We start from the raw sequence: 19,345 nt of genomic DNA on the forward strand, positions 1-19,345 counted from the left end.
TGGACCTAGGACACACTCTACACAGACAAGCAAGAAACCTCAGAATCATTATCAACAACACGCTGGACATGATCCCCCAGGTCCACATCATCACCATAAGCTCCTTCCACACTTTGAAGTTGCTGAATAAGGTATTCAAGTGACTATCCAACAGCACCATGAAAACCATCACTCAAACCCTCATCACCAGCAGATTGGAATACATGAATACATAAGAATCACAAGCCAACTCCCAAAAAGGCTTCAGACTGTTCAGAACACACCTGCCAGACTGGTTTTCAACCTCACTCACTGGTCTCATGTCACACCACATGTAAGGGAACCACACTGGCTCCGAATGCATCAGCACTCACAGTTCAAGATCCTCACCCACACATACAAACCACTACACAACATTGATCCTGCCTACCTGAACAACCACATATACGTACACCAACCCAATGGGCACTCAGCCATTCTCTCACTAACATACATATCATGCATACACAAAAGTGAGCAGGAGTCTGGTCCTTCTTACATATTGCTCCTAAGACATGGAATGACCTTCCTTGTCACAGAGGCTCTTCATCACTTCTTGGATTCTGTAAGAAACTGAAGACCTGCCTTATAAGGCCCCTCAAGGCAAGCTCCACATACCTACAGATGCCAGGATACCGTTACGGGTAATATGGTGCCATCAAAATCACCATAACATAACACAAATGAGAGCCCTGGAGATGAGTTTGAAGGCAGTCACTTTGAACATGCAATATAGGCTACTAAAAGGCTTGCTCTGTCTGCCCATCCTAATCCTGGTCTGCTGACATTAGCTCTGGGCTTATGCTAGCCTGCTCTCCTGGGCCTCTCTGCACTACATTGCTCAGAGGAGACTCTGGACTAGAGAGGATAACATAGTTTAGACTATCCATACACTGATTGCCCTTGCATTTCCAAATAACTCAATACTAATGCCCCTCACACTATCCATTACCACCTTCAGTTGCCCAAGACCATCCTATCCTTATTAAGTGGATACTCCTCATTTCTTTCTACAAACTCTCAGCCTCACACTCCATAACATTATTGACTAAGCTACACCTCTTAGAAGAGTACGCACTGGTGAGCAGTGCAATGATTTCACACCAATGCCAAGTGCATCATGCTCCAGTTCTTTCAATAAGACACTTTTGACAAGCACGAAGGGGCATATTTATACTTTTTGGTGCAAAACTGCACTAACCCAGTTTTCTATCAAGAGGTTTTGCACCGGCTTGCACCATTCTTGAGCAACAGCAGGGCACCATATTAAGGAATGGTGTAAGTTGGCAAAAGGGTAGGCTAGCGTTAAAAACAATGCTGTTAGCTGGATGGGGTGGCAGTATGGGAGAAAGGGGGTTTGCACCAAAAAATCACGTTAGGCAGGTTAGAGTAAAAAAAAAAGACAATAGCCAGCCCAGCGTCATTTTCTGACGTAAAACCATCCATACCACATGACTCCCGTCTTAGAAAAAACAGGAGTCATGCCCACCACCCCAATGGCCAGCACAGGGGACCAGGGTCCCATGGGCATGGCCATTGAACCCAGTGGCATGTAGGGGGGCAGGTATTTCAGGGTCCCCAATGGCACTTAAAGAAGAAAAAAAATACTTACCTGTACTTACCTGGGATGAGATCCCCCATCCTCTGCTGTCCCTCTGGTGTCGGTGGGGGTATCCCTGGGGCCTGGGGAGGGCACCTGCGGGCTTATTCCAGGGTGTTCCACCATGGAAATGGGCTCACAGGTCTCCAAACGCCTGCCCTGACCCAGGCGTTAAGTAATGGTTCAAAGCAAGCTTTGCACCATTATTTGACCCCTCCCCCCCCCGTGCGTGATTTTAGCACAGGAGGATAAATATGGCGCTAAGGCCATAGAGTCATTTTTTGCATGGGAATGCCTACCTTGTATCTCATTGACGCAAGGTAGGTTTACACATCAAAAAAATGACTTTACATCCATAACTTTGGCGCTTGACGGGTCTAGCGCCAAAGTAGAAATATGGAGTTAGTTTTGCACCAAATTTGCATTAAAAAAGATGCTCATTTGGCGCAAAACACGTATAAATATGCCTCTTAATTCACTCCTACTATTCATGCAAACGACGCATTGAGCTTCACAGGAAGATACTAGCGATCAAAGCGCACAAATTTGGACCCTATACGACCAGTAAATTACCTTCCTTATGACTACAGAGCAGCATGTGGTATGAAACACTCAAAGCCAGGGCACTTTATTTTAGTGTTTAATCGATGGTAACCTCTGCACCCTGGCAGTAATAGAAATCCTCTTCCTCCAGGTCAGTAGCTTGCATCAGTGTTTTCGTATGCATATTTTTTAAATGTTACATTTAAAGATGCAGGTGAGCGGTTGTCACTACACTTTTGTATGTCTGTCGAGAATGATGACAGACACAGTCGCTTCTTCTCCTGAAAATTGTTTATTCTAGTAGGATGCCAAAGTAAAGCTTTCTATATTTCTTTCAGCATGTATTAGCATAAAACAAAATTGGCACCAATTCCATTATTAGATCGAAGTTCGTTGCAAGGAAACACTTTTCTTCAAATGTGGAGAGTCAGTTCTTGCAATGCAAATGTTTGCTCCTAGTTGCACTAATAGAACTAATTGAATACAAAAAAGAATTATGTGTAATGTTACTTTGCAGAACTTTCGTTATGAAGGTTTGTTTACGCATTATTCTGTCAAACGGTGATATTTTACTTAGACCGCTGGGTGTTGGTTCAACCTCAAGAAGATACCTAAATGACAGACGATAAGTTTGATAAATTCTGTTTAGTAGAACGAAATCCCTTTATTCCGTAGATGTGTGGCGTTCTCTCTCCTTCAGTTAAACTCGATACCCCCATCTGTTTAGAACCCTCTTCGCATTTCTCAAGTGTGCCTGAATCCCTTCCACAGTCTTTGTAGTCGCTGGACTCCTGTAAATAATTCTCAAGCTCCTGAAAACTTAAAGCGAATTATGTTTCGAGTTTATCCATTAAGATGTCAAATAAAGAAAGCGAAAATATATTTATGAAGTGTGCACTTACTGTCTTGTGCTTACTTACCCTTATCTTTTTTTGGCATCTGCAGCACAGTTACTCTTCCATCAGTGAATGGCTCAGGAACCATCTCCGCCACTATGGCTGCCTACATGTCTAATTCCTACACTGATCCGTACACAGTGGATAAAACACTGACGGTGGGAGACCCGCTCTACATTGGCATCTCCACTACTTTCCAGGATGGAGACACGTTTAGATTGAGAGCAGACAAGTGCGTTGCCTCCCCCACCAACTCCACTCAATCCGGTGTGGTGTTAATTTCAGGCGGGTAAGTGGATCATAGTAAACTTGATCTGTCTTTCCTACACTTCTTTTCATATCTCAGACTCAGTGGAATGTGGGCACTAAAACATTCCTGAAGCAAATAAAAGGACACTATGATCACTGGCAGCAAATGTGGGTGAATAAAAGAGCAAAGGCCATTCACGAGTAAAACTGTAGAAATGAAATGCCAATACAATGCAGACACAAAACAGCAGAAATGTGCCCGCAAATATTATCTTAAAGAGATGTTGTTAGTCTGATGTACGAAACTTACATTCGCAAAAAGTGGTTTCAAACTGTGCACTGACTTTTGCAAACTGAAAAGAATTTTGAGAACCGACCTATATACTGTGATTGAATTTAAATGTTTTTAATGCAAACAGTTTTCTATAAAGTAAACAGGACTGAAAAGCATATTTTTATCTTTTTGTAGACTTGTTTGAGAGTAGGCACTTCCTACTCCCCAAAACCTGTTTTTTCTTACATTCACAAATGATCCGCTCCTACTCAAGAGGCAGTAACTTTTCGATGTGTTGCGGCTGGATTTCAGTCTCACAAAGTGATACATGCCATAATTAATCACAAGTTGGAAGGCACAACCCATACACGCCCCTTCTACACCGCGATTCATTATACATTTCTAAGCCAATTTTACGATTCACTGAAGTTACTGAATTACAAAATGAGTTTGTACTTTTACACAAACCTGTGATTTTGTCAATTGAAGGCTTTGCAACATCAAACTGGCTTTCTACATCAGGCACGCTGTTTCTTGAAACGGTAGTAAAGCACTTTTGAAAAAAACAATGCATAGTTTCTGGGAGAGTGAGTGAACGAGTAAGTGTTTTTTATAATGTAGAGCACAGAGGACTACACTTGATGTAGCTTTTCTCTTTAAAGTTCTGTAAAGATAGACATTAAAAGGACACATTCCACACTGAAAGAAGCACATTTATGAAAAAGAAAAAGCCTGAGAAGGCAGTAGGTCTGTATATTTACCATTGGCCGATATGGCTACGTGACACAGCGGACCCAGGATACTGCCCGAAGCTGTTCCACAAGGGGAGGGTGCTCGAGACCCTTAGTTCTCCCAGGCAACCTTGCATCAATCACTGCTGCAGGAGATGAGCCATCTGTGAGCTATTCACCCATCATTGGTGTTGATAGTGGAAAGCTTTTTCAGGCAGTGTGGCCAGTTCAAGAAACAATTAACCAGCCCCCTAGAGAGTAATTAATATGTAGCTAAAGTGATTTCTCATGTGGGAGTGGAGAGTCTCACAAAGAGGATGTACTACTGAATATCAACTCCCAGAATATTATTGCATAGGAATACTGAGGACAGAATATCGAGGCAAGAATATCAAGGGACAAAATATCGAAAGGTTGTGCATATTACGAAGTATAGATGTATTATACCAAATTTCACATCTACATGCTTTGAAGCTATATATCATCGAGATACATATATGAGGAACTAGGTATAGGAAATCTAGACTTGCCTGTCAATATTTTATTTTTTATATTTTGTCGTTGATATGTCGTGGCACCGATATTGCGGTGTTAATATTCAGGTTGCACACCTAATGAAGACACAGCTTCATAGAACAATCATATAAACAAACACAAAACACACTGAATTTGTTGTCCGGCAATAGTCTGGTCAAGAGTTGACTGAAATTTTCCAGTTGTGTGAGACGTATTCTGGCTCACATACGCAGAACCTTTTAATGTGACATAATTACTTAAGGGTGTAGTTCAGCAGGTGGTGTAGATAAAGGGGTGAAGGCAATTGGAAGGTGGAACCCCAAGCTACATTTAAGTGTTACTCCTCATTACGATTGAGTTTAGCACCTCAGAGCACTGTCTGACTCACTAAAGTTAAGCTCACTCCTTGACACACAGCCTTTCTGGTTGTGTGTGAGTCACAACTTAGAATACAGTCTCACTTGTTTGTGAATCTCACTTCTTAGAGTGTGGTCTCACTGGTGATCAGTCTTGATTTAAATGGGGTTTCAGACATATGTGTTATTTTTTTTATTTATTCTAAAAACTGTTCCAAATTAATCAGATGTCGCTTTCGTGGCTTAAGGATCACTGAGGGTGGCTGACTGGAAGGAAAAAATGTAAGATGTAATATTCAAGAACTGGTTTCACTCACTGGCACAATAAGTACATCTCACCAGGCTGGTACTCTTGGTGGGCCCCAACACATACAGCGAGACAGTGAGGCTTTAGTGGTGACTTATCTGTGACATTAAAAGCAATATTTGAAATCTAACTCTAGGACCTCTTCTCTTCATAGTTGTGCAGCGACGGGTGATACCGACGTACAGATTATCCACAACGGCGATTCCTTGGAAGTTATGTTTAAGATAGAAACCTTTGCTTTTGCAGACCAGTCTGAAGTGTACATGACGTGTGAAATATCCCTGTGCAAGAATACAACACTAGATGACTGCAAGGTAAGTGATGGCCGTTGATACAGAAAAGGAATTTAAATAAGTTCCTAAATCAACTATTGGGGGAGTGCCACAATGAGCAGTTGTAAGTACAGCAAGGAACTAGCCGGAGAAGAAGAATCAACAGTTTACTTCTTTTGCAAACAATGCAAAGGACAGGTGCAGCACAAGAAGCAGCAATGCATCCATAAACAGGTACATCACATGCAGCACCAGCAGTGCAAGTTTACATCACCGTCAACACAGGTTTAAAAAATGCAACAGAATGGAACATTTGGGGCCAGGAATGTCGGGTCCACCAGTCCCAAAAATTGCATATAGGCTGGGTGTGCGACCTGACCCTTTTGTCCCTGACAATGTATTCTGGAAAGAGGGTGCCACAAGGGTGTTCTGTCTCTTCTGTCCCTGACAATGTGTGCTGGAAAGAAGGTGCCATAAGGGAGTTCCTCTTAAGACCTACCAATCCAACAGTGTACGCAGGAGGAAGAAGAATGGGAACAGTGGCCGGTGCAGAGTCTTAGGGTACAGCCAGGGCCGTCTTTAGGACTCGTGGTGCCCTGTGCGACAGTTTATTGTGGTGCCCCCCACCCTATGACCTGCTCCTCGATTTTACTCCCTACCACCCGGCAAATGTGCCCCTCATCTCTCCATCGCTCCCCTTTCACATACATTCATTTGTTATAAAGCACTTGTAAAGGCTGGCTTTACTAATCCACTCAGCTAGCCACATAAAATAAAGGGGCATATTTAAGAGCCACTAGCACCATTCTAACGCAACATGAGCGTAATTTTTTTATGCTAAAATGTGGCGTTAGAAGGCCAAAAATGCTGTGCCATATTTACAAAGTGGCGCAATGCATGCATTGCACCACTTAGTATCCTTTTGTGCTACATTATGCCTGTGCCAGGTATGATGTATGGAAAGGGGGCATCCCCCGTTAGGGGGGGCCAACAAAATGGCACAAAGAAATCTCATTTTTTTCCGGCATTTTAACACCTGCTCAGAGTAGGCGTTAAAAAGAGGCGTCTGTTGGTTACAATGGGCCTCTGGGTACTTTGCAGGATTAGCATCAACATTTTTTACGCGAATCCTGCAAAGTGCAGGACTAGCGTAAAAAATTCTGACACTAGTCTCCAAACTATTGTCATGTTGCGCCATTTTAAATACAGCGCACACATGGTGGCGTTAGGGGAACACTAAGAGACGCAAGAAAAGTGGTGCAGCACTGTGTGTAGCGCCACTTTTTTCAAATATGCTCAATAGGGGCATATTTAAGAGCCCCTAGTGCCACTCTAACGCCACATTAGTGTAATTTTTTTAAAGCTAATGTGGCGTTAGAAGGCCAAAAACACTGCGCCATATTTACAAAGTGGCACAATGCATGCATTGCGCTACTATGTAACACTTAGCGCTACATTATACCTGTGCCATGCATAATGTATGCAAAGGGGGACTCCCCCGTTAGGGGGGCCAACAAAATGGTGCAAAGAAATCTGTCAGATTTCTTTGCATCATTTCTTTCCAGCACTTTTAATGCGTGCTCAGAGCAGGCAATAAAAGGAGGCTTCCATTGGTTACAATGGGCCTCTGGGTGGTTTGCAGGATTAGCGTCAACATTTTTGATGCTAATCCTGCAAAGCGCTGGACTACCATAAAAAATTCTGACACTAGTCCCCTAACTACTGCTGTATTTAAATATGACGCACACATGGTGGTGTTAGGAGGGTGCTAAAGGGTACAAGAAAAGTGTTGCAGCACTGTGTGCAGCGCCACTTTATTCAAATATGCCACATAGAGAAGTGCTTAATTGGTAAATAAAAAGGTGCTGGTGCCCAAAGCCCTCCTCTTAAACATGTGGCTGCAGAAATTAAATGTGTGAACACGGAATACAGAGGTAGGTTAATGCTGAAGCCATGTCATGCCTCTTCAATCCATTTACAGGCACTCCCTGCCCCTTTTGCTCACTCTTGCGGATTTCTGCTTTTTCCCATTGTGATGCTTTTTCATTTTCTCTTCCTCCGTCTTTCCCATATGTGTCATTTTATCACAGACAGAAAAATAAGCGCCGGCCCACAAAAATAAGGGCTGGTGCTCCCCGCTGGAAACAACAAGCACAATTAAAGCACTGCCATAGGGGCATATTTAGGACCCCCTTGTGCCATTCTAACGCCACATTACTGTCATTTTTTTACACTAATGTTTTTTTAGAAGGCCAAAAACGCTGTACCATATTTGCAAAGAGGCGCAATGCATGCATTGTGCCACTTTGTAACCCTTTGCACTACATTATGCCTGCACCAGGCATAATGTAAGCAAAGGGGGCATCCCCCGTTAGTGGGAGCCAAATATGTCATTTTTTCCGGCACTTTTAAGACTGCTCAAAGCAGGCATTAAATGGAGGCTTCCATTGTTTACAATGGGCCTCTGGGTGCTTTGCAAGATTAGCGTCAATTTCTTTTTTACGTTAATCCTGCAAAGCGCCGGACCAGTGCAAACATTTTTTACTCTAGTCCCCTAACTACTGCCATGGTGCACCGAATGTGAAAAATTATACACACATGGTGGCGCTAAGGGGCATATTTATACTCCGTTTGCGCCGAATTTGCATATTTTTTTTTACGCAAACTCAACGCAAAACTAACTCCATATTTTTTTACTTTGGCGTTAGACGCGTCTAGCGCCAAAGTTCATGGAGTTTGCGTCATTTTTTAGCGTGGACACCTACCTTGCGTTAATGATATGCAAGGTAGGCGTTCCCGTCTAAAAAATGACTCCCAGGCCTGTGTGCTGTATTTACACTCCCGTGCAAAAATGGCGCACAGGAGTGGGCGGGCCTTAAAAAATTACGTCTAGCCGCGTTAGCGTAATTTTTTAGCGCCTGCTCAGAGCAGGCGTTAAGGGACTTGTGGGCTTGGAATGAGCCCACAGGTGCCCTCCCACGCCCCCAGGGACACCCCTTGCCACCCTTGCCCACCCCAGGAGGACGCCCAAGGATGGAGGGACCCACCCCAGGGACATTAAGGTAAGTTCAGGTAAGTATTTGTTTTTTTTTTGTTGTGGCATAGGGGGGCCTGATTTGTCCCCCCCTACATGCCACTATGCCCAATGACCATGCCCAGGGGACATAAGTCCCCTGGGCATGGCCATTGGGCAAGGGGGCATGACTCCTGTCTTTGCTAAGACAGGAGTCATGTTAATGGCATCAGGGCGCCCAAAAAAAATGACGCAAATCGGGTTGAGGAGATAATTTTGCCTCAGCCTAACTTGCCCCATTTTTTGAAGCCCAAACTCCATTTTCCCCTACGCCGGCGCTGCCTGGTGTGTGTAATTTTTTTGGGCGCACACCACTCTGCAGCGCCGGCTAACGCCGGCTAACGTCATTGAATAAAAACGCCACCCGCATGGCGCTTCGAAATGGCGTTAGCCGGCGTTAACTTTTTGGACGCACAACTGCGTTGGCGCAGTTGTGCGTCAAAAAGTATAAATATGGCCCTAAGTGTGGTGTGCAGTGCCACTTTTTGTAAATATACACCATAGTTCTGTTTTTTGCACCAAGCATATTAACCCTCTATGCTACTTTATGTGGAGTCAAAGCTGCCACAAGGCAAAACTCCCATCCCTCTCTCTAGCAGGAACATTAATCACAAGAGGTATCTTGACATTTTAATTGTTTCTTGAAGGTTAAACACACAAGGAACCTTTCAGCAGGTGCTTTTAAATTGCAAGTTTCGGTAGCTATTGATAAACACAGCGCCCCCCTGAGGTCAGCGCCCGGTGCGGTTGCACCACTCGCACCGCCCAAAAGCCGGCCCTGGGTACAGCTTTCCTGATAGGATCACTGCCCTCCCTCATTACCTCACTGCAGTTTACTGAGTAACGTAAACTTCTTCAGTCTCCTGAGAGTCGTCTAGCTTGCTCTCATTCACTCTAAACCATCTGAGCATTGATCTTGTCATCACAGATGAGCAGTAGGCTGTCAAGGACTACTGGCTAACTCTCACCTTACATCAGCTAGGCCTCACAGATCCATATTTGGCTATCAGGGTCTCTTGGGCAGCCATTAAAGACCATCAGCCAACCTCAGAAGACCACAAGCTTGGTCCCAGCCAACCATAGTATTTTTCTCAGCAACCTGTTCTGGCATAGTTTTCAAATATTTCTAACAGGCTTGACATACCATCAGCAAGCTTTGAGACAGTCCTCAGAGACAAACAGTAGTCCATCAGAAATGATCACCTGTCAGACATCCTCACCTAACATTCATCTTCTCTATTGGCCCCAGTGTCCCTAATGTGACTTCATTCGACTGCACCTGAGCTCACACCCACTCTGACAATACTCAAAGTCTGTCAGACTCCCTCTATTGAATCTCTTGCTGTCTACAGAAAACCATAAACTGCACTCATCCCACAATGTGGCACATTCTGCTAATCATAAGGGAACCCAAGAGATCACACACTAGTCCCAAGTGGACTGTTCATAACCCTCAGAAGCCATGAAGAGGAACTCACATTCCCTCAGGTTTCCTTTACACTCCTTCACCTGGTCCACGAAACCTTGGGCTAGCCCTCAGAGGCCCTCAGTCCCACTATTCCAGCCACCAGAGACCCTGAATACCCATCTACTGGACCTAAGGCACGCTTACTTAACTCTCAGGCCCTCTCTGATAAACCCAAAATATCCTCAAAGCAACTTGGGTGTCCCTCAGACTCTTCATTTAAGCTTTCAGATACTCCCAGATCCTCCTTTGTAGCGCTTAAATGCTTTAGACATCCTCATTTAACTCCCACTGCCTAATTTCTCAGCCCATATTACTCTTTGCCACCCTTCCTCAGTTCCCAATGTAACACAGCACCTATATCTAAGCTTATAGACAGGAGTGTATGAGTGGGAAGCACGGGCATGGCCTCTATAAACAACAACATAAAAGTATCCTTGGGGGAAGGGGGAGGATGGAGGATTTATGCCCACAGTTTTGTAAAAGTTACTGGCACATTATTATGAGATATTAAAAAACCCCAATGTATTTCTCTTAACATATTTCTATTATTCCAGCCCAAACAATATTTTGTCAAATTATATTATTATTATTATAATTATAAGACAATTGTATATTGGAAACCACATTGGTCCTTCACTGTTAGCTAAAGCTAGATAGAATGTTATTGAGGTGATCAATATATTTAAATACACTAGGGTCAGAGGCAGCCTTTATTTTTAAGTGCGGAGTTCGACTATGGAATCTCTGCACTCATAAAATTACTATTGACTCCAAGTTTGTGAACACAAAAGATAGTAAACTTACACAAAAGTGTAAGATTACCTTTGTAAAAGAAGCCCACAGTTTCATATTTGTTTGACCATCTCCGGAAGACATTAGTATAGAGAGTGCTGAATAATCATGCATAAAATTAGTGCTGAGGTGCTAAGGCAATGCAGTTTTTTTTCTATGTGCTTAGACCCAGTTTATTTTGCATGTGCTCTGATTTGCTGAAGAAACTATACATTTGCTCACACCTTAATGAAACTGTAGAACACTTGATTTAAAAGGCATAAATTGTGTATGAACCCCTTGATTCTAGGAGTGAGACAGATTTTTGAAGAATTGTCTATTCTATTCTAGATGCTGCTCAAATTTTTACTGATTTTGCTGCCCATTGGGACTTTAAATATTTTATGACGTTCAACATACCTTGTATAACTCTGCATGTGAGAGCCTTTATGGGATTGAGTCTGTACCACTTATTTTTTTTAACTTTTGTAATAAAATCCTAAAATGTGTGGGGAGATGCTGTGATGTTAGGAAGCATTGGCTCATGAAGTTGAGGTTTAACACAGTGTCTGATCCAGTAAATGTGGGAGGTTTGGGTCAGATACAATTTTGGGGAGGGAGGTCTACATTTTGGGGCACACTTTTCTCCCATAGTTGCATAAGTGCAGGTGGTGCCCATTGTCAAACACCTCTTTCATATTGCTTCATGATATTCCCATTTCTTACCCCAGTCATTTGTTATTCTTACAGATCCACGTTTTACCACTGCCAGTGTGAAATAAACCTGAAGCCTTTTTCTGTGAAAGATGTCTCCTTAGTTTACAGGCAACTAATTATTATCAATGGGCAAATGTTCCATTCTGCCTGCAGAATTGGTGGACTTTGGCCACTCCACATTACTCTTTAACATGGAATGCTGGGCAAATTCTGCCAACCACTGCGTGGCAGAATTTTTCTCCTGCGAGACTCCAGAATATGCAACCTAGTCATTGCTAGCAAGATTTGGCATCCCGTAGAGTGATTTTCTGGTGCAGGTGGTCACCTGTGCTCGTAAGCGGCTAGGGGCAGAGGGATGACCTTTGAGTAGGTTTGCTGCAGCTCAAGTAGATTTTCTCTAGCTCTTTTGCAACACATGGTGTTGTTTGTGCTGATTTTAGCACTGCTCACGCTCTGGTGCTAAATTCCAGTGTGGGCTGTGCAAGCAGCATAATTTCCACCTGTTTGTGGAATTCCATAGAATCTCACACAGTTTTCCTGTAACTTCACAGAACTCTGCAGAGTGAAACTCCACGAATTCCACCCAGTCCTACCACTTATAATATTAATGATGGTGTGAGTCAAGAACTCATTCATCTAAGCATTCTTTGAATAACACCTGAGGACTATCTGTTGAACATCATGTATTCCTGTACCCTTAACAGATAACAGATGTTTATTGAACTCATTTTATCAATCTCAGAAAGATGAAAGGCTGAGTAGATCTGCTGGGATTCCACCGAGTGACCATGGTGTCCAAGACTTATTCTTGAGAGGATGTATAAGTTCACTAAGCCACTAGACCCAGTCATCACTACTTATGTGTGTTTATACTAGTAATATTTGGAAAACAATGTTCCTTCATCATAGAGGAGACATCCACAAGCTGTAGAGTATCTTTTAAGATTCAGAACAGAGTAGTATAGGCATCAAAAAGCCTGCTGCGGATGTCATGTTTCTCAGTAACTACCACCCCATTTATCTTCTCTCCTTCCCAGTCACATTCCTTGAAAAGTAAACACATTCTCAGAACTCTTCTTTTCTGGATGCTAATTTAATCTTTGAACCTGGCCAGTCACGCTTTCATTCTTTTCGCTGTACTGAGACTGCCCTAATTTCCATTCTGGAATTCATATGACTTCAAATGACTATTGGTTGACTTCTCAGCGCATACAATTCTGATCTCACATCTTCATCAGGTAGGAGCACAGGGCAAGGCTTTTTCCTCGAACTCTTCCTATCACCATGACTCAGGCCATCTACTTACCTGCTTTCATTGCAGCTCCAGAGAACCCAAACAAATGGTCCATCAATGCTCTTCTTCAAGCCCTACACTGTTTAATGTTAGGGTTCCCACTTAGCACAACTCATTTCATACCATGGTCTATTATTCATGACAACTCAGACAACCTCAAATTCTGTTCAATCAACTGAATTTTCAGAACTGTCTTTTGGTTATTGTTCTTTTAAACTCAGCACAGATAGGACTAACATTCATCTGTTGGGAAAACGGACCATACTTTTGTGCACTACCTGGTGGCCTGAGAATCTAGGCTCATCACCTATTCCAGTTTTGAAAGTATCTAATCTTGGAATTTAGATTGGCAAAGACCTTTCGCTACTTACTAAGGTCAGCAAAATCTCTTTGCATTTTTCCACCAACCATACCTTGTTTAACAAATTCTTCCATTCTTCACTGTCACCGGGAGGTCTAGACCTTAATTCTGTCCAGAAGTACCTACTGAAATGCCCTTTAAAACATCTTTCTAGAAATCAAATGATTCAGAACATGGCCCTACATCAATTTTTTATTCTTCATCGTAGTTCGGCAATTTTTCTTTACATGGTTTTACTTCACTTGCTTCTCATCTCTAACAGTATTCATTGAAGCTTCTGTAATTCTTGTCGTCTTTAACTTTCAGCCAAATTGGCCCGTTCTGCTTCTGCTAAAGCTCCTAGTTCAGTCGCTCTTAGGCCCATGTTTATATCCTTTTTTCGTCGCATTTGGGTAATTTTTTTCCGCTAAAGCGGCGCAAACTTACAAAGTACAATTATATTTTGTAAGTTTGCGCCGTTTTTGCGTCAAAAAGCTGCGCAAATACGGTGCTAAAAAAGTATAAATATGGGCCTTAGTTTATTATGCCTCACTTTCCCTGTCAGAGATTGGGAGTACGAGCTATTCCCTAACTTGCTGTCAAACAATAAAATTCTAATTACGTACTGACTCATCTCCTATGACCTTGCCAACAGAATAGTCTGAAAAACATGGCTTTCCCTGTTTAAATCCGTTTGTCATAGGCTTCTGCATTCTCATTTATGGATCCCTAGTGCCCGTATAGCCTTCTGAGTGGTTATCATGCTACATGAATTAATGGAATAGAATACAAAAAAAATAGAATAGAATAGACAATCACACAATATACCCCCAAGACTACGCTATGGAAAGTTCCCCATATCATAAGGGGCTATAAAATAGGCAAATATGTAGAGTGATTGGGTCAACCCCAGACATTTTTTCAGGCAGTGAGTTGGTTGACAATATTGCCAAAAATAATTTTGCTCGAGCGCAAATTCCATTCGATCTAGATGCGATACCCATTTAGTAGACCCTGGCATCTAGCATACTTGTATGCCAACTACCGTTTCTTTCTGTTGTTCTGTATTAACTTTTCTGTTTTGAAACCGAATAATACAATCAGATTACAGCACATCCTAAATTATCTTGTATCACCTACATGGCGGTCAATATGTACTGTACAGTAAACAACTTTTAGGATCACCTCTCCACTCATTTAGTAGCAGCATTTAACTTTAACTATCTGGTCTTAGTCTAACAAATCGAGTAAAAAAGTCTAGCTTACATTTGCCCTGCCCAAATCACAAAAATCATTTGACCTCATACAATTTCAGTTATTAATCTGTATATTTGGAGACTAGCATTCTTCTCGCAAACACCTTGCCCGGGGGAGGTTGGGTGGCCCAAACAATACCTATAAGGGAAACCCAGAAGATATACAGACAGAGAAGGGAGGAAAGTGTGTGGGGAGGGAGCGAAGAGGATGCTGTCTCTCCTCAGGCACCTCTCAGTGTAACACTTCACATTTAGTCATAACTCCAGGCCTCTCCCCCAAATTATCTTAAATATCGCTGGCAACTGCAAATATTTTAGCCTGGTGCACACATACGCACCCGATGGACAAAGTATAGGCCGCTCTCCTAATCACACATAACAAGCATCACTGGGAATCTAGACTGAATCTCACTTTAATATACTTAATAGATGGCACTGAACTTCTCAGAAGTTGTCCTCAGCCTGGAATTACACCATCGAACACCTGTTGAAGTTGGAGCCAGGATGTGAAATCATGTATCTACTGTGGTCATACAAACTCATTCAGGACTTCTTGGACAAGGTTTGGGAGACAGTGACTCAGATTAGCGTCCTCGATCTTTGCCTTTCAGTAGAGTTAGCACTGCTCCACCATACCTAAACTTTTCCAGGTGTGGATAACCACACCTGATTGGCCTTTGTCAAAACTGCATACTGCACTGACGAAAATTACCCATACTTTCAGCCATATGACTTTTCCAAGGCCTCCTATGAACGGTTAATTTACACACTTAGAGCCAGATTTACAAGGCCCTTGCACCCCTTATTGCCACATTTTTACAGCAAATGTGACACTAACGGCTACTACCGTAGGGTCATATTTACAAGATTGCGCCACCTTGTAAACCCTTTGCGCCACATCATGCATAATGTAGGCATGATAGATGCAAAAGGGACATTCACTTTTTAGGGAGGATCGCTAAAAATGGCGCAATGGAATCTGCAAGATTCCATTGGGCCATTTCTAGCCTCATGTTTAATGCCTGCTGAAAGCAGGTGTTAAAATGAGGTTCCACTTAATTTCAATGGGCCTTTTAACACTATACTGGATTAGCATCATTTTTTTTTACGCTAATCCAGTATAGCGTTACAATAGTGTAAAAAAAATGACGCTATTGCCCCTAACATGCACAATGGTGCGCCACATTTTTAATATGGCGCTACAATGGTGGCGTTAGGGGATGCAAAGGGGTCACAAGAAAAGTAGCGCATCACTAGTGATGAGACACTTTCTTGTAAATATGGCCCTTAATGATCAGCTACACATATTAGAGACCACTTGAAATTCTTCCCTATCCTGAAAGTGAAATGAATACGGACTTGCCTCCATATAGAAGTTTAACACTCTCTTTCTATCCACTGGAAAGATAGTTTCAGAGCCATGAGTGTCATGAGAGGAAACCCTGATCTCTTTGTACCCAAGGATTGATTTTTTTAAGTAGAAATCTATTCCTTCACTCTCATTATTTGAGACTGCAGATGGTAATACAGTTATGTAGCCTGAATGCTTCACCCCTTCCTAATATTGTAAATTTTTTCAGCTACTACCGAGTTACCTGTATCTTGGTGATTGTATCTGTTCAGAATTGACCACTGGATTACTTTTTAATGTACAACTAATAAAATACGTGACAAAAAGTAAAAAAGAGACTACTAGAAAAGGGTTGTTAGAAATGGGGTCGTTGGTTGGCAGTCAGGTTAGCCCCTGTCTAAGCAAGCACCCTCACTCTAGTCAGGGTAAAGGAGAATCACCCTTAGCTAACCCCCGCTCACCCCCTTGGTAGCTTGGCACGAGCAGGCAGACTGAAGTTCAGAATGCTAGGTGTATAGTATTTGTACCAAAACACACAGTAACTTGATGAAAACACTACAAAACGACACCACACAGGTTTAGAAAAATAGGAAATATTTATCTAAACAAAACAAGACCATAACAAAAAAAATCCAACATACACAAGTCAAGTTATTAATTAAAAAGCAAAAATAGTCTTAAATCCTTGAGAAAACAGGCAAAACACTGTTAGCGTTGAAAAGTACCTGGGTAGCGTCCAAATGACACGCACAGGCGAGTATGCGTCGAAAAAGGTAAACGGCTCGTCGATTTCTCACCCGCAAGTGAGACCGTGCATCGTTTCTCCTTCTCCGGTTCGGTCGGCTTGCATCGTTTTTCCTTCCCGCAGGGGAGGGATGTGTCGATCTAGGCAGCACTTGGGTCCGAGCAGGCGTTGCGTGGTTTTTCCGCACCCAGCAAGGTTTGTGTCAAAAATCCTGCCACAAGGTATCAGCAAAACCGCGCAATGTGGGTTGCGACATTAACAGCCTCTTTCAGCGCGTGTTGCACATCGTTCTTCCAGCTCCGTGCGTCAATTTTCCAGCCATGATGCCGGTTTCGCGTCGATTTATGCCGCAAAGCCAGCAGCGCATTGTTTTTCAGCCACGTCTCAGATGGTACTTCACATTTTTCCCCACGCGGCGGACTGTGTATGGATTTTTAGTCTCGGTCTGCTAGCTTCACCTTCCAAGGGCAGGGCAGGAGTCTCAACAGAGAGTCCAGGTGCTGGCAGGAGAAGTCTTTGGTGGCCCTGATACTTCAACAACAGGAGGCAAGCTCAGGACAAGCCCTTGGAGATTTCTTCACAAGCATGAAGGCACACAAAGTCCAGTCTTTGTCCCTTTGCACAGGCAGAAGCAGCAACTGCAGGATAGCTCCACAAAGCACAGTCTCAGGCAGGGCAGCACTTATCCTCAGCTCTTCTCGAGGCTGAGGTTCCTCTTGATGTCCAGAAGTGATCTAAAGTCTGTGGTTTTGGGTGCCCTTCTTATACCCATTTTGGCCTCTGAAGTAGGCTTACTTCAAAGGAAAGTCTCTCTTGTTTGTGAAATCCTGCCTTGCCCAGGCCAAGCCCCAGACACACACCAGGGGGTTGGAGACTGCATTGTGTGATGGAAGGCACAGCCCTTTAGGTGTAAGTGACCACTCCTCCCCTCTCTCCTAGCACAGATGGCTCCTCAGGATATGCAGGCTACACCCCAGCTCCCTTTTGTGTCACTGTCTAGGGAGAGGTGCAAACAGCCCAACTGTCAAATTGACCCAGGCAGGGAATCCACAAACAGGTAGAGTCACAGAATGGTTTAAGAAAGAAAATGCCCACTTTCTAAAAGTGCCATTTTCAAACACACAATCTCAAAACCAACTTTACTAAAAGATGTATTTTTAAATTGTGAGCTCAGAGACACCAAGCTCCAGATGTCTATCTGCTCCCAAAAGAAATCTACGCTTTCATCATATTTAAAGGCAGCCCCCATATTAACCTATGAGAGGGATAGGCCTTGCAACAGTGAAAAACTAATTTAGCAGTATTTCACTGTTAGGACATATAAAACACATTAGTATATGTCCTACCTTAAACATACACTGCACCCTGCCCATGGGGCTACCTAGGGCCTACCTTAGGGGTGTCTTACTTGTAAGAAAACGGAAGGTTTAGGCCTTGCAAGTGGGTACACTTGCCAAGTTGAAATGGCAGTTACAATCTGCACACACAGGCACTGCAGTGGCAGATCTGGGCCATGTTTACAGAGCTACTAATGTGGGTGGCACAACCAGTGCTGCAGGCCCACTAGTAGCATTTGATTTACAGACCCTGGGCACCTCTTGTGCACTATACTAGGGACTTACCAGTAAATCAAATATGCCAATCATGGAAATCCAATCAACAGTAACATATACACAGAGAGCATATGCACTTTAGCACTGGTTAGCAGTGGTAAAGTGCCCAGAGTTCAAAAGCCAACAAAAACAGGTCAGAAAAAATAGGAGGCAGGAGGCAAAAAGATTGGAGATGATGCTGCATAAGGAAAAAAGTCCAACAAGGTTAACTTTAGGCAGAGAGATACCAGCAGCCCATAGATTGGCACATTGTAGTAGGTCACACATACCTAAGAAAATTTTATAATGGCATGTGTGGAAGGGCTTTCCATTGATTGATTTTTTACGTGACCTCTGAAGAAACATAAATTATGCACATGAGAGGATTGCCATCTTAGTTGTTAGAAATGGAGTCTCTAGTTGGCAGTAGTTTGCACCCTGTCCAAGTAGAGACCCTTAGTCTAGTCAGGGTAAGGAAGCCACACAGCTAAAATAACCCCTTCCCACCCCATTGGTAACGTGGCACCAGCAGTCAGGCTTATCTCAGAGGCAGTGTCTAAAGTATTTGTACACTCACACACACACACAGTAACACAGTGAAAACACTACAAAGGGACCCCACACCAGTTTAGAAAAATAGCCAATATTTATCTGAATAAAACAAGACCTAAACAACAAACATCCAACATACACAAGCTAAGATATGAATTTTTAAAGGTTAAATCTCAATAAAGTGCTTTGAAACACAATTGCTTGAACTGTAGTTGTCACAACATCATTGACGGAGTCGGTCCCAACAGTCCGGCGCTACTTGCAATGGAGTATGGCCGGTCACAGAGTCACACGGACCCCAGGCACAGTACCTTTGTTAAACAAAGATGCTGCATGGAGTTGGTGACTCGAGGCGTTGCTGGAGCTGTTGCAGCATTGGTTCCTTACTGCTACCAGGGAGGTGAGCTGTTGGTTCCTTACTTCC

At 43.0% G+C, this 19,345-nt stretch overlaps 1 protein-coding gene across 1 annotated transcript in view; it reads left to right on the plus strand.

Annotated features, from left to right (window-relative positions):
- The window catches only part of LOC138284759 (uromodulin-like), a 175,522-nt gene that overhangs the window by 141,914 nt on the left and 14,263 nt on the right, over positions 1-19,345 (plus strand). Inside the window, exons 7-8 of the mRNA XM_069223896.1 lie at positions 3,107-3,346; positions 5,645-5,804. Coding sequence (XP_069079997.1) covers positions 3,107-3,346; positions 5,645-5,804 — 400 coding nt within the window. The remainder of the gene's footprint in view (positions 1-3,106; positions 3,347-5,644; positions 5,805-19,345) is intronic.

This window comes from Pleurodeles waltl, chromosome 3_1 (genome assembly GCF_031143425.1).
Source record: "Pleurodeles waltl isolate 20211129_DDA chromosome 3_1, aPleWal1.hap1.20221129, whole genome shotgun sequence".
Lineage (NCBI taxonomy): Eukaryota > Metazoa > Chordata > Amphibia > Caudata > Salamandridae > Pleurodeles > Pleurodeles waltl.